This window comes from Hibiscus syriacus, unplaced genomic scaffold, assembly GCF_006381635.1.
Source record: "Hibiscus syriacus cultivar Baekdansim isolate YM2019G1 unplaced genomic scaffold, ASM638163v2 tig00111372_pilon, whole genome shotgun sequence".
Classification (NCBI taxonomy): domain Eukaryota; kingdom Viridiplantae; phylum Streptophyta; class Magnoliopsida; order Malvales; family Malvaceae; genus Hibiscus; species Hibiscus syriacus.
This window is the reverse complement of record NW_024063072.1, coordinates 1,743,757-1,759,229: the sequence shown is the minus strand read 5'-3', so window position 1 is coordinate 1,759,229 and position 15,473 is coordinate 1,743,757. Positions and strand designations below refer to the sequence as shown.

Below are 15,473 nucleotides of genomic sequence, written 5' to 3'. Positions count from 1 at the left end.
ATAAACTAGATTCTATACTAATTTCATCAAAAACAAGATTTTTCAAAAAAAATCGAAAATTTTGAAATAAATAATAAAATATTTGATTAATGATGTTTGATTTAATTATGTTGTTTTCATGAAAACTATATGTATTATGATTTTTTCAAACATTATTTCAAAATAGTTTTCAAAGATTGCCCATTAGGAATATCGTAGAGAACCTTGATATTGAACTCTTATTGAGTTTTGGGATTGATTATATTGCATACATGCGTTTCAAATTTGCAGGTTACCTTACCCATTCCGATCTTTAACCATGTCTAATCCTAAACGCCCTAGGACGTCATCGAGTCGTTCAACTCAAAACTAACCTCCTATTCCTCCACCCAATCCAAATCCAAACCCGAATGATCCAAATATGATCATTCTCAATTCATGTTTTAATCAACCCGGTCGTAGAGAAAACCTCTACCATAGGTAAATAATTCTTTCCAATCATATAAAAGGAAGAGTGTATCCCCTCACTTCAAGCTATGGTTGATATGAATTTTCAATATCTTCCTATCTTTAAATCTGGAAATTTGATAAACTTTTCACTTTAAACCGATTGTCTATCATCAACTAGTCCGCATTTTCTACTCCAATGCGATCTATGTCCAAAATGAGCGTCAAATGAAACCATAGGGATTCGATCTTATCTTTTAGGTCAATTACTTTTATTACTCGACACATTCACTTCCAACTTTGGGTTAGATAACGTGGGTCTAGATAATAAAAGAGTGCTTGTGGCTATACCCTATAAAGCTAAGGATAGTGTAAGTACCTTAAGAACTCATCACGAGCGATTCCTTCACTTGATGATCTCTTGGTGGTTTAGACCATTCGAGGCTAGGTACTAATCTCTTAGGGTCTTAGATTTATGGTGGATACATTGTATCCAACATAACAAGAAAATAAATTTGCCACATATCATTTTCGGTGAATTAGTAGATACCGTAAACGTTGTCCCATCGAAAAATGTCAAAACTTTAGTTTACGGTTGTCTCTTTAGTAATCTGTTTATCAAATTCGGGCTTAAGGTTTCTCTTGATATTCCCATCCCTTTCCAGAACCAAATAAATCTCACATCTTTAAAGAAATCGGGATGGAAGAAGGAAAAGGACCAATGGGTTCGATCCATCGAGAAAACACCAGAAGCTAGTTCTTCACGAGCTCCACCGGCACCGGCAGATGACGATGATCCAAAGCTTCAACAGCTTATAAAAGATATTGACAATCACGTACCCGAGGACGAGGCGGCACAGCAAGAGGATCAAATGCCTCCATACTTTCGATCATTTTTTGAGTCATTTGATCTGAGGTTTGCTTCCATAGAGTCCCATTTAACCGCTATGGGGACTCAATAATTGGAAAAGCAATGGGAGATGCGTGCAAACAATGAAGTATGAACGAACGATTAAATGCGCTTACACTCGAGATACGAGCACATTATCCTTCTCCTCACGATCCACCTATATTAGACCTTGCCTTGTTTGTTTTCTTAGATTGAACTTAGGATTATTGTTAAAACATTTTAGATGTTTTTGGATTGATTTATGGATGTTATGGATGTTTGAACTTGAATGCTTATTTTTATATATTTGGTTTGGTTGTTTTAATTTGAATTTAATGTTTATCTTGGTTTTTGCATCATTTAGAATATGACCAATTACCATTGCATATAATTTATGAATATTGATTTATAAAACTAATGGCTAATATTTCTCTTGATTGTGATCTTAGCAGCTTAAGCATTATCTAAATATCAATTGGCTAATTTTTCAAAACCTTGTTTAAAAACATTTTATAAAGTCTTTTTGATTTAACAAAAAGTGGGAAAATAGAGTAAGGGTACTGCATACATCTAACTGATAGGATTTGCACACAACTGCAATCATGATAGGCATAATTGCAAAGTTGATTCTAGGTTCGGCCTTCATTCAGACCAAAAGCTACCGCTCTTGGTAAATCTTTAAGTGCCAGATTTCTTGTGATCTACCTCGAGGATATAGGGTACTGCATGCATCTAACTAATTGGTCTCGAAACGTGAACGAATATCATTACAACTATCCTTATATAAAATTAAGAACAATTCTTCAACAACTGAATACAACTATTATATGTAATATTCAATCATTCACTCTTTACATTGGAGGGATTCAGTACCTAAACCCTCAAAGGAAGCTTGCTTTACCAATTCCTAGCTTACCATTTGGACCCCCAGGTTTTATTGGCTATGCAGCCAACATTGATTAACCTGGTTAATCCCAGTTACAGAACTGATTTAGGCCATGATTTGCGGGAGACTCTATTCTACAGATTGTTTGGCATTTATGTGATGATGCGGATGGAATGTTGATACTTACGATATATGGAGATCGTTGTCTGCATTATTCCAAATGTCACTAACATAATTGTCATCATGTGCGGGACTGAATGGTTATTCTATTTTGTCTTCGAAAAAATCAGTTGATGTAGGTTGTGTTCTTGTTTCCAAACTGAGCTTGAGTTGAGGACATGTTAGTTTGTTATGTCCCTCACCATTGCAGAACCCACATCGCCTAATTTTCTTCTCGACCTTGTTATTTGGTTCTTCTTTTCGCTTGTGTTATTTTCGTTTAGGGTCGCGAACGTTGTTTTCTACATTGCTCCGGTTGACTAAATTATTCAAACCAAACAAGTTTTCAAATTCTTCTGTTAGTCTTTTCGTCTCATCTCTTGCGGTTTTAAAATACACGTCTGTCTTTGATGCAATGTAGCATAACCTACTTGGCGTTGCACGTAGAGCAATGAACCTTTCCATTTGCATTATGCCTGGAGGCACATTCAAGTTAACAAAACTGGGTGCAGAAGCCTTCGCATCCTTAGTCCACCTACTTTGAATCAAAGACCCAGACAAATATGTGTAATCCAAGTTCTTCAAAACGTGAAGTTGATGGCGACATGGAAGTCCGACAGTCTTGAATTTTCTGTATGAGTAATTTAGGGTTTTTGTACGATAATCAAAACTAATTTCAAATGTCCTATTTTGTTTGTACTCGTCAAATTATAATTTTGACATTCATCTGATAAGGACTGAATATCTTCCTGAATTCGGTACAATGTCTCCCGTTGAAGTTCTTCTTGGAACGCACAAAAAGATTCGCGCGTATAAATCTCAACAGCATGGCTTTCAAGGTCAACTAGGTTTTTGATCTGGAAGGGTTTCCTCTGGGAACTTAAGTAATCCACTTTCAACTTGTTCATACGCATTCTACTAATTACATCTTCAATTGCACAAACAACATCTAAATATGTCCTCTTGTGTTTTAGTGCAAACGTGAATAAAGCAGTCATAGACTCGCACCTTTATGTTAAGCGAATATTGGCAAAGAAATTACCGGTTAGATATGATTGTGCCCATAAGTTCTGATTATTTCCCTTCTCAATCACCCATGGATGCTTTTCGACGTTAAATTCTGAAACAACTGAACACCATTGAATATCAAATTCGTCGGTTGTTCACCAGGAAGCCATGCATTTTGAGAATGCTGCTGTAATTTTGGGTCACCAATGTTAGTTATGCATTGCGAGAAAGATGCCAAGAACATAATATGTTCTTAGCATAAGGGATTAGATTTGATAGCCCTATGCATTGCCCTATCCCCATCAGTGACAACTGAAATAGGCGATTTATTCATCATGGCTTCTAAAAAATTCTGTAGCACCCACTTGAAAGATTGGGACGTCTCATCAGTGATTATGGAAGTAGCAAACACAATTGTGTTATGGTGATGATTGACACCGACAATAGGCATAATTGGTCGACCATACAAATTATCTTTGTATGTTGTATCAAACGCAATTACATCACTAAAGCATGTGTAATCTGATCTCGATGTAGAATCCGACCAAATAAGATTATGCAATGCCCCTCATTCGTCTATCGAGTATGTCATAAAAAAACCCGGAATCATCATGTTTCTTATAATCAAAGTAAGCAATGAGCGCATTCACATCCCCATCGACGATTTCCTCTGCTTTACCTCTTTAAAGTGCATTGTAGAGGTCTTTATGTATAAATCCAACATTATGATAGCCCTCTGCCTGCTGTGTTAAATAGTTCATTACTTGTGATGTGCCAACACCGACCTCTTTCAATGTTGTTGCCTCATCGATATCAGCCTTACTTACAGCTCTATTAGAACGCATAAATGATGTCATAGCAGGTGTACACAATGCATGATTATGTTTCTGATAAGACTTACTTATAACCCTGTGATCGTTTGTATTTGTTGTTGTAACTACAACTCTATCCTTGCATCATGTTCTTGTGACTAGTGAATGAGCACGTTGACGATCAACAATATTGACTTTTGATACTCGAAACCCTTCTTTGGAATAACAAAATTCTTGTGTCTTCACATTCACTTCCACGTCAAGCCGTGTTGTCCCCCGACGTGCACTAAACTCATGTTCCCGTACGAATCCCTTGTAAAAGTACCAAGCTTGATCACGTGAAGAGAAGAGCTGACCAACCAATCTGTCATATTCATCAACATTATGTACTTCATGGCATTCCTCGGTTGGCTTAACATTGTCTGCATCAATATGATCCATGACAAAAATTTTGTTGTGCAAGTTCAGTGGTCCCAACAGGAGTTGATGGAGATGTAAGTAAAGGTTCATCGAACAACATGTTTCAGTCGTGCTCTCAATAAGATGTGGTATTAGTAGTGGTAGTTGAAGGATGGGTACAACATTAAATTCGCAGGACATATTTATGTATGTACAATAACTACAAAATTCAATAACTTTAAAGTAATAGGTAAATTTATAATGTAGGTGGTAAAAATAGTAAACACAAAGATTTGTTTCCAACATTTTGTCCAGTATGGTTCTCAAACATAAAGTTTCCAAAACAGTGTTGATACATTTATTGTAAGTATCGATCCTCAAAACATCGAAGCCAATTATTATAAATTAATATGTAAAATATACCGATTTAATCAAAGAATATGTAAACATATGTGTCGATACATTTCCTAAAAGTATCGACCCAAAAATATCGATTATAATGTAATATGTAAATTAACAATGTAACCGTATAAATATACCGGTTAATTAGAAAATAGGTCAACATAATGTATCGACACTTGTGGAATTTGTGTCGATACTTATTGTCCAGAATGAATGCCCAAACGAGGTGCACGCATAAAGTATCGATACATTTATTAAAAGTATCGATCCCAAAAACATCGAAACCGATAATTATAATGTAATAGTAAATTTATAATGTAATCAGTATAAATATACCGGTTTTATGAGAGAATATGTCAACATAATGTATCGACACTTTTTAAATTTGTGTCGATACAATTTGTCCATAATGAGTGTCAAACGGTGTGCACGCATAAAGTGTCGATACAGTTATTAAAAGTATCGATCCTAAAAACATCGAAACCGATAATTACAATGTAATAGGTAAATTTACAATGCACCCGATAGAAATATACGGTTTTATGAGAAAATAGTCTACACAATGTATCGACACTTTTTAAGTTTGTGTCGATATTTTTTTTTCCAGAAAGAATGCCCAACGAGGTGCACACATAAAGTGTCGATACATTTAAAATTGTATCGATCCCAAAAACATCGAAACCGATAATTATAATGTAATAGGTAAATTTGCAATGTTACCAGTATAAATATACCGGTTTAGTTAGAAAATAGGTTAATATAAGCGTTATCTAATATATTATTGTACTTAATAATATTTTCGGTTAAATGTTTATTTTATTATATAACCGCTACCTATTACATTATATAAGCGCTACCTATTATGTTATTGTACTTGATAATATTTCCTGTTAAATGATATAACATAACAGGTCTAAATTTTAACCGATCACTTGTTTAACCAATTACGTCGTTTTTAACCGTTTTTTAGGCGCCGCACAACATAACTTCCAAAGTAAACAGTAAACACCTTTAGTTGCTACAAAATGCTGTCGTTTAACCTCTCTTTAAAACCGGGCGAATGAAAATGAAAACGGAGCCCAAAGAAAGCAGAAATTTGCAACGAACGGAGCCCAAAGAAAGAAGAAAATTTGCAACGAAGTCCATCTTTTATTCACTCAATAGGAGAGTAAAGGCGCAAAGAGGCAGAGTAGTGGACTCGCCGCTCCCACATTTACTGCAAGACAGCGGCGGCGGTTTAAGGTTTTAGCAGACGAAGAAAGAGAGAAAAAGAAGAAGGTAGGTATGGTGAAACTCACGGCTGACTTGATATGGAAGTGTCCTCACTTCTTCAATCCCCTTAAAGAGCGAGAATTGGATCTTCGAGGTACTGCTTCTCCTTTTTTTCCGTTCCTACCCTAACCCTAATAGTAATGTTCTCAAGCTTCCCTTTCTTTAGTACTTAATCTCTTTTCTCTTTTCCCGTTTCAGGTAACAAAATTGCTGTTATAGAGAACTTGGGTGCTACCGAGGTGTGTTTTACTTTGTCTGTGGCCATTTCTAGCGCATTCATTGCTTTGATTTACTTGTGGGTTTTTGGTTACATTTGTTCATTTTGACAGGACCAATTTGATACCATTGATTTGTCTGATAATGAGATAGTGAAGCTGGACAACTTCCCTTATCTTAAACGCTTGGGCACTTACTTGTAAACAACAACCGAGTAACCCGTATCAATCCCAATATTGGAGGTAAGCTTTGAACCAATAATTGGATTTCCCTGATACTGTAGCATGTTCCTTTGCCTTTTAAATGTTGTTGGGTGGACGACTCTTATGAAGTTCACATTTCCCTTGTCCCGCAGAGTTCTTGCCGAAATTACATACGTTGGTTCTCACAAATAATCGGCTGGTTAACTTGGTGGAGATTGATCCTCTTGCATCACTTCCTAAGCTGCAGTTCCTTAGCCTGTTGGATAACAATATTACGAAAAAACCTAATTATAGGTTATATGTGATTCACAAACTCAAATCACTTCGTGTTCTAGATTTCAAGAAAGTGAAGGCTAAGGTGATTGGATATGCTACAAAATTACTTTGTCTTTTTAAACAGTTTTAATCTGTTCTATTATGCATTTTCTGTTTCCTATCATGTTTAGATATGTGAAATTGCTGTGGTTAGTTTCATGTAGGTTCATGAAGTGCCGTTTTTTTTCTGACTGACTGTGAGTTATATTAGCAATGGAACACCGTTAGATTTTAGAATGTTATTTTAGTTAACAGTGTTAGATATTAGAATGGTTTGCCTCCATCATAGGTGTAGTCATGAGTGGGAAAATATATCATAAGTTCCGCTTTTGTGCAAAATAAAAATGATCTTTTTTAACCTAATGCCTTTTTTATTTAAACCTAATGATTTGGTATTGCCATCTTTAACTTATTCCACAAAGAAATACTTTGCTGTAGGATTGAATTATTGATTTGATGTTGGTTAAGCAATTTTTCTGCATCTTTGGGTGGGTGGGGGAAAAGGGGGTGGGGCTAAATGTTCTAATTTTGCATATTTTATATTCCTCATGTAGCTTATCATATGGATTAATTTATCGTAATTATGCTTCATGGGTCACAGGAGAGACTAGAAGCTGAAAACCTCTTTGCATCCAAAGAAGTTGAAGAGGAAATAAAGAAAGAATCTGCAAAGACAGTTGCACCAAAAGAGGTTCCAAATGTTTCGGAAGTTGCAGAGGAAGAAGAGACGCCAAAAGTGGTTGCACCCACACCTGAGCAAATTATAGCTATCAAGGTATTGCCTATTTATTCGTAATGCTACTTAAAAACTTGGATAATAATGTTGATTGTTTTTAGTGTTCAATTGATAATTTTTCTTGATCATCTGAAGGGTTTTAAAATATGAAGGTTTTAGTTATGTCATGTACACCCTTCAATTCCCTTCATAAAATTGAATGTTATACAAACATGGGAGAGAGTACACTACCCCGCTCTTCCCGCTTCCTTTACCCCTTTACTTCTAACCAAACATAGAATCAGGTAATCTTCCTCATTCAAAGCAATTCATGGAAAGCTTCATAGTTAAGGCCTAATTGTTTTTTTCCTTGAGGATTTTTATAACTTTCTTGAGTTTGATTTGTATTACCAAAGATTTGGAGAGGTTTTAAATAGTTGCCAATTTAATTACACAATGTGGGTGACACAAACTCGTGTACTTTTTACTTCTCTTTTCTCTTGTTAGTGGATTGTGTCAGTTTCAGACCCAATCTTGCTCTTAATGGAGGTTGGTGATGGTGACTGCTGATTTGATGCATGAATATTTAAAATTACCTTGTTAATGTACACTGTGAAGTGTGAACATTTCCAGTAATGTATTTTTATCATTCTCTTTAGTTTCTGTTATAATCTAAGAAAATAAATCGAACGAAACAAATGAGACTTCTATACGGCGATTTTGATAGTTTGTATATTATATTTTTGGTCTAAGTCAAAAAGGACAACCAACAGAAGTATTGAACAAGAAGATGCCTAATGAGTTATTAAGAGAAGCACTTCAAGTAGACACCCTCTGATGGTCTATGTGAGCTTAAATATTTTACATATATTTTAAGAATGTGGCTACTGGCATCCACCCTCTTTCGCTAACCCATCTAACCAGCAACATTAATAGGAAGGAAACATACATGTCCAGTAAGAATGCATCTAAATGAGGGTACTTTTTGGAATGGTTGAGCAACCCTCTGACATTAGTAAATTTTGGCTCTCGGGTTTAAAATGCAAAAGCAGTATTTATCAATTTGCAAAATTATTTTCCTTGTGCACTACCTTTTAACTTGCTAAAGCTTGCATTTTTATTTTCTTCGTTGCTTAAACTGCATAAATGGGTATTGGTAACTTATGTCATATTTGTAAATGACTTGTGCATCTTTTGTAGTGCATCCTTATGGCTAAAGTCTGATCTTGTTTATATTTATTTGACATGCAGGCTGCCATTGTGAATTCTCAGACGTTGGAAGAGGTTGCAAGACTTGAAAAGGTGGTTGCTTAACAATTGCACGAGTGGCTTTTAAAGATAACTGTCGTTTAGATTTTTTTTATTAATTTTAACTTTTACATTCTGGATGTTTCTTTGGTTGAGCAGGCATTAAAGACAGGTCTGCTTCCTGCAGATTTGAACATTCCTGGTTTTGATACCAATGTTGCTAAAGGGGGAGATGAAAAGGGGGATTCTGATAATCAGAATGAGGCCAATGCTGAACCGGATAAGATGGATGAAGAAAAGAATGAAGAAGCTGCACCCATGGAACAAGTATGTTGATATATATAATTTTTTTTTGAGGATTCTGAATTGTCTATGTTCTCATATTAGATTTTTATAGGACAATATTAATATATATATATTATTATTTCTGTTCATGTTCTATTTTTGGATTTTGGCCAATCTGGTAATTGGTCATATTGTTTATTTCAGGAATAGGGGTTGTGGATTGGTGGATTCAATAGCAGCCAATCACTAGCCGAACTCTTGAATGATTGGTCTGCAGCAAAGGAAGGGGTTATGGATTTTCTGTAGTATTAAGGATTTTGGTTAGCACTGAGGTATATTTTATTTGGATATTGAGTTTGGATGCTCTTTTCCTGTGCTAATGGATGGTTTTGAGATTAACATCTCACGTTCCAAAATAACAAATTTACAAGGAAATAGAAGAAATCAATGAAAACTGATGAATTTGGTCATATCCTCAAATAAACAAGGTTTAGAATTTAAATTGATATATGCTGTTAAAGAGTGCCCAAATACGTATGAAAAAGTAATGCATCGATATCAGATGATTTTGTAACTAAGGAATAGCAAGATAAGTAGAGAAGAAAAGGTAACGCCTGAATCCCGGCGGTGGGAAAGGAGCTTCACGGTCTCTTAGCACGATATAATTTTGTGCCACCACAGCTTTTCAAGTGTAGCATTAGACCCTTTTAGCACCATTTTAGAGCCGATTCATGATGTATCAAACCACATTTCCACACATGTAAGTCGCTAATCGAAAAGCAACACCTAATTAAATCATTTGAATTATGAATTTCAATCAATTAAGTCATTTTCTTTTGTCAAATCCCCTAATAGTTCGTTAAGTGATGATGGGGCAACTAGCATCATTCATCATCTTCCAATTCATAAAACACCCAATTAAGCCTTCATACGTCATTATTTTTCACGTTAGTTGCCACATCACCGTTCGCGACATCACCTATCAGATTGTTAGAGGTTGTTAGAGGTATCAACAGAAGAACTCAATTGATTGCAATTCATAATTCGAAGGGCTTAATTGATATTTTTTTATTAGGAGCTTACTTTATTTATTTTATTATTTATCGGAAGTTTTTTTTTACTAATGAAGCCTAAAATTACTTTTTTTTAATAAAAATAAGTTCAAATAATTAATTTAAAAATTATCAAGAAAGATTTTTAACAAGGAATTTGATGCTAATGGTAATAAAAACAATTATTACTTTTTTTAATAAAAAAATACTTGAATAATTAATTTTAAGAATTATCAAGCTCTTATATGTCATTCAATATTTACAATTTTAGAGTTGGTGGTTATATAATAATAATATAACAATAGTAATCACTATAATATTAATATTATATTAAAATTTAAAATACTGATGTAAACTTTTATACTATGATAAAAGTAAATACATGATATTTACTTATGTAACTTTTTAAAACTATTGTTTAATAATAATATGTTACATATAAAATATCTATTATATTTTTTTGCTACAATAAAGTTTTTATTAGATATCATAACATAAATAATTTTATAAATTTAATATGACTGCTTTAATTTAATATTGATAGTTTAAATTGAAAGAAAATATATTATAAAGATAATATGATAAAATTTATATCTAGATAATTTTATGTTCCTCTATTTAAATAATACAGTGTAACATTCTCAATTATATTTCAAATAATGTTACATTGATTATAAATAATTTTATATTCCGTAAAGTACAGAAATGATTTGAAAAAAACATTTTATTAATTGTTGTTTTAATTGAAATTCAACTTTAGTAGCTAATTAATATATCTTCAAAAAAGGGTCAAAATTTTGAGAAGGAAATGTCACCATCACCGTGACTAATGTAATGTGGTGAAAATTTTTGAGAGAGAGAGAGAGAAAAGGGTTTGAAATTATAGATCTGACCCCATACCATTTACTACCCCTTTGCCTTGGTTAATTGTGAGGACCCAAAAAAATCCTTCAAAATCTCCATTTTGGCCATACACATATGGGACAATGGTTTGGGTTGCCCTATGAATCAAGTAAAGTAAAGCCTATATACTAAAATAATAAAGGATGAACCCGTGATTTTGTATTAAGAAAAAATTATAAAATTTAGAAGTTAAAAAATAGATTATTAATAGAAAATAAAAAGAAAACATTTAAAACATAGAAAATTTAGCATGAGCCAAACTATCTCGGTGGTTAAAATATTATTGTTATCTCTTAAGATCATGAGTTCAAATATAATGTATGCAGGAGAATATGAGCGTTCATTGTAAAATAATAGTGAGTCTCTAAACAAATATTATTTTATATTCATTCTAAATTAATAAAAATTATATATATAAAATTTTAAAAAATTTTGGTCCATTCTTGGAAGAAATGGTAGTAAACTAGGGTTTTTAAATTCCTCAGTGCAATGTTACTTTGCTGTTATTTGGTATATTCATTCTCTGCCCATCTCTTCATTTACAAGCACAAGCTTCCTTCTTCTCTCTCACTCTTACACTTAATTTCAGTATATTGTATACCCAATGGGGAGATCACCTTGCTGTGACAAAGTGGGGTTGAAGAAAGGACCATGGACACCAGAAGAAGATCAGAAGCTCTTAGCATACATTGAAGAACATGGCCATGGAAGCTGGCGTGCCTTGCCTGCCAAAGCTGGTCACTGAACTAATAAACCCTACTTCTTATACTTTTCGTGGTTACTAATAGTAGTAGTAAAAGGCTACTTCGTTCTCAAATTTTGCTTCTTTTTTACTTGTTTGTTTTAGGTCTTCAACGATGTGGGAAGAGCTGTAGGCTTAGATGGACTAATTATCTCAGGCCTGATATCAAGAGAGGAAAGTTTAGTCTCCAAGAAGAACAAACCATCATTCAGCTCCATGCCCTTTTAGGGAACAGGTCCAAAAATCATCAACACCGACAGTTTTGTCTGTTTCTCAAATTAAGTTGATAATCCTCTTGCATTCAGTTGAAACCTTATGACCTAAACTTTCCTTTCATTTTCTTGTCCATGTGATCCATGGTTTTGTTTATCTGTTAGATGACTGAAACATGGAAGAAACTGGTGTTTGGGAAGTTGATGTTCTCTAGGTTTTGTGTTTCAGGTGGTCTGCTATAGCGACTCACTTGCCAAAGAGAACAGATAACGAGATAAAGAACTACTGGAACACTCATCTTAAGAAGAGGCTAGCCAAAATGGGGATCGATCCCATCACTCACAAGCCCAAATCCGATGCTTTACTCTCCGGTACCGATGCTAATCAATCCAAGAATGCAGCGAACCTTAGCCATATGGCTCAGTGGGAAAGTGCTAGGCTTGAAGCCGAAGCTCGATTGGTTCGAGAATCAAAGCTACGTTCGTTTCAAAACCTCCTCACTCGTCCAACAACAACAGCCTTTCCTTCTTCAGTTTCGGCTGCTCAGCCTGTGAATAAGACGGCTTGGAATAGTATTAACAATGCTGGATTCGGTGACCTCGAGTCACCTAAATCAACACTGACTTCCTCGGAAAATGGGATCGGACCGAGTACGATGCCGATGAACGAGTTTACCTGCACCGCATCGGCTTCATCCGAGACCGGAATCATAAAACAAGAAGGTGAACAAGAATGGAAAGGAACTAATTTGGCCATGGACAACATTAATTCTCTATCCTTCACTTCAACAAGCATCCATGATGATATCGGAAACACAATGGAAGATGGGTTCATTAACCTTCTTCTCAACGATTCCACCGACCCCAGTTTATCAGATAGTGGCAAAGAATCCGATGGAAGCAGTGGAGGAAGCGATGATCACTGTGAAGACAACAACAATAACTATTGGAACAGCATCCTTGATTTGGTGAATTCTTCCCCATCAGATTCACCAATGTTCTAAACAAATTAATGCTTCTTTGGCCTTCGTCAAAACAGCCCATCAAATCTCAAAAACTATACAAAAATGCCATCAGATGACAATGCTTTTGCCCAAAAGTAACAGCTAGCGTTGAGGAGACCTCACATCACTTCTTCAAAAACATGAAAATGTACACTGAGCTACCATTAAAAGTTGATAGGGTTTTAACATGTGTTTGAGTTCCACTTCAATGATGCTTTCAGTTGAACTTTTAATATTATTATTTCATTTCAATGTTGCAGCAAATAATCAAATGGCATCATTATTTTACCTCAAAATCCATTTCCTTTGTATTAATTTAGACTTTTTTAAATATATATATAGACACTAGACAAAATCAATAAATAAAGAGATGTATTTCTGATCGACTTTATTGCGAGTTGTTTCAAGTCACATCATAACATTAAATAGAAGTAATTACTGAGTTTACTCATCAAAACTGGGTTGCACTTCCAGTTTTACTTTCATTCTTTTCTTCTTTACAACTTTATATTATTTACGTGCGCGTTATAATTGTATTAAGAGCATTACACGATGTAGGCATTAAGATCGTACTGGGAATTTAGTAATGATGCGAACATTTGGGGATTTCAGTGGTGAAAAAAGTGGCAGGACTAATTTATTATTACTATCATGTGGGAACATCATTCAACCCATCATTTATTATTAACAAGGGAGGTGATTAGTATATAAATATGATTTAGGATGAAATTAAAATGTTCACAAAATTTGGAAATCAATTTAAAATGAAGATAATATTTTAGGGATAGAACTTAAGTATTTAAAAATTTGAGGACTAATTTAGAATACTAGTAATAGTCTAAGGATGAAATTACAATATTTAAAAGTTTAGGAATTAATTTAGAATAAAAATAATTTTTAAAGATATGTGATACGATTAATTCTTTTAAAAAATAATAATAATTATCTATACGCTAATGGTCGAGTGTTTTCCATATTTATTCTATGAGTTAATTATACATTTTTAATGATTTTTTTATAAAAAAAACCATAACAATTGTTTAATTTCTCTTGTAAAATATGAAAATTTACTGTAGCGCATCAAATGTCTATCCTAGATTATTTTTAAAAGATTTCATATGTTTATCTTCGTACAAATAAGATCGACTTTTCTATTAATCATTATACTATATGCGAATTGTAAATTTAATCTATATATTTAATTTGATCATTTTTTAATTTTCATATTTTTTAATTTTAAATGTTAGTTTGACATAAACATTACTTATTAAATCAAAAAAAATTATTTGTCTAAATTTTATCTATGTATTATATATTTAATTTATGTTATTTAATTATATTTTTATGCAATTTTTATTTTTTATTAAAATAAGATGAAATATTTAAAATTATAATGAAGATTTATATTCATAAATATAAATTGAACGCATAATTAAGACATTTTCCTAAAATCATTAACACAAGAAACTAGCCACTTGAATACAAGGAAAAGATAAAAAATCTATAAAAAAATCTTAAACAAAAGATAAATATGAACAGATCTGATTGTATTAGTAAACTAACCACAATAGGCGACCAAACTACCAAAAAATCATCAACAATTATTATAAACGAATCACAACAGGAGATAAAACTATTAAAAAGTCATCGATAATCACAAATCAGAGTTGAGAATCATGAGAAAATTATTTCTGAACACAAACCACATATTCAAATCCAACCTGAGAGTACAAAACAGAGAAAATAAAAAATATAACAAATAAGCGTTTTATTGATTAGTCTAAGTGACGTCAAATCCAAAACTAAAAAAATTAAATGAAAAGAACGACCAATGATCGATAAAGAAGGCCGAAAACGTGTCAAAAGATAGAAAAAATATCATAAAGGCAAAAAAAATCATAAAATCATAATTATTAAAAATTAAAAAGACAAAGACAAGTAAACATACATAAAAATAAAAAAATAAAGAATATCAGAAATCAGCTATCAACACTAAAATCTGTGTGATCTCTAACCAATCTAAGATTGGAAAAAGGAGCACAAACTACACATTGAGAGAACTAGGACAAGCAAATGTTCTTTAATTATATCTTATTAAATTATTCGTACCATTAGTATTCAATAATAACAACCATAAATGGTTACCACCACCTTTTAAATCTGAAATGATTATAAAATATTATTTGTTCAAAATATTTCTAAGTTATTGTCAACACAAGTAGTTCTTCAAACTCAGAACTTCTAAGAAGAACAACATTCACTTTTAACCACTAAGATCACTCAATAAGTTTTACTTATACAGAGCAAAATACTTCTTTTAACTAT

At 33.2% G+C, this 15,473-nt stretch overlaps 1 protein-coding gene and 1 pseudogene across 2 annotated transcripts; both read left to right on the top strand.

Annotated features, from left to right (window-relative positions):
* Window positions 1–6,089: 6,089 nt before the first annotated feature.
* LOC120159693 lies at window positions 6,090–9,586 on the top strand (annotated as a pseudogene).
* A 2,182-nt stretch (window positions 9,587–11,768) lies between these two features.
* LOC120159670 (transcription factor MYB106-like) lies at window positions 11,769–13,374 on the top strand. Of its 2 annotated transcripts, XM_039170238.1 has the most exons (4): window positions 11,769–11,927; window positions 12,038–12,167; window positions 12,374–12,667; window positions 12,701–13,374. In XM_039170238.1, the coding sequence occupies exons 1-4, from the start codon at window positions 11,795–11,797 to the stop codon at window positions 13,146–13,148; spliced, it is 1,005 nt and encodes a 334-aa protein (XP_039026169.1). In that variant the 5' UTR covers window positions 11,769–11,794; the 3' UTR covers window positions 13,149–13,374. The 2 variants fall into 2 exon arrangements, with proteins under 2 accessions (XP_039026169.1, XP_039026168.1); XM_039170237.1 differs by having other exon boundaries at window positions 12,374–13,374.
* The last annotated feature ends 2,099 nt before the right edge of the window (window positions 13,375–15,473 follow it).

Bases quoted from the DNA above. Each gene is read 5' to 3' on its own strand.
- LOC120159670 (XM_039170237.1), top strand. From the start codon at position 11,795: ATGGGGAGATCACCTTGCTGTGACAAAGTGGGGTTGAAGAAAGGACCA. The intron at 11,928-12,037 runs GTCACTGAACTA...TGTTTGTTTTAG, and splicing joins TGCCTTGCCTGCCAAAGCTG to GTCTTCAACGATGTGGGAAG. The intron at 12,168-12,373 runs GTCCAAAAATCA...TTTGTGTTTCAG, and splicing joins CATGCCCTTTTAGGGAACAG to GTGGTCTGCTATAGCGACTC.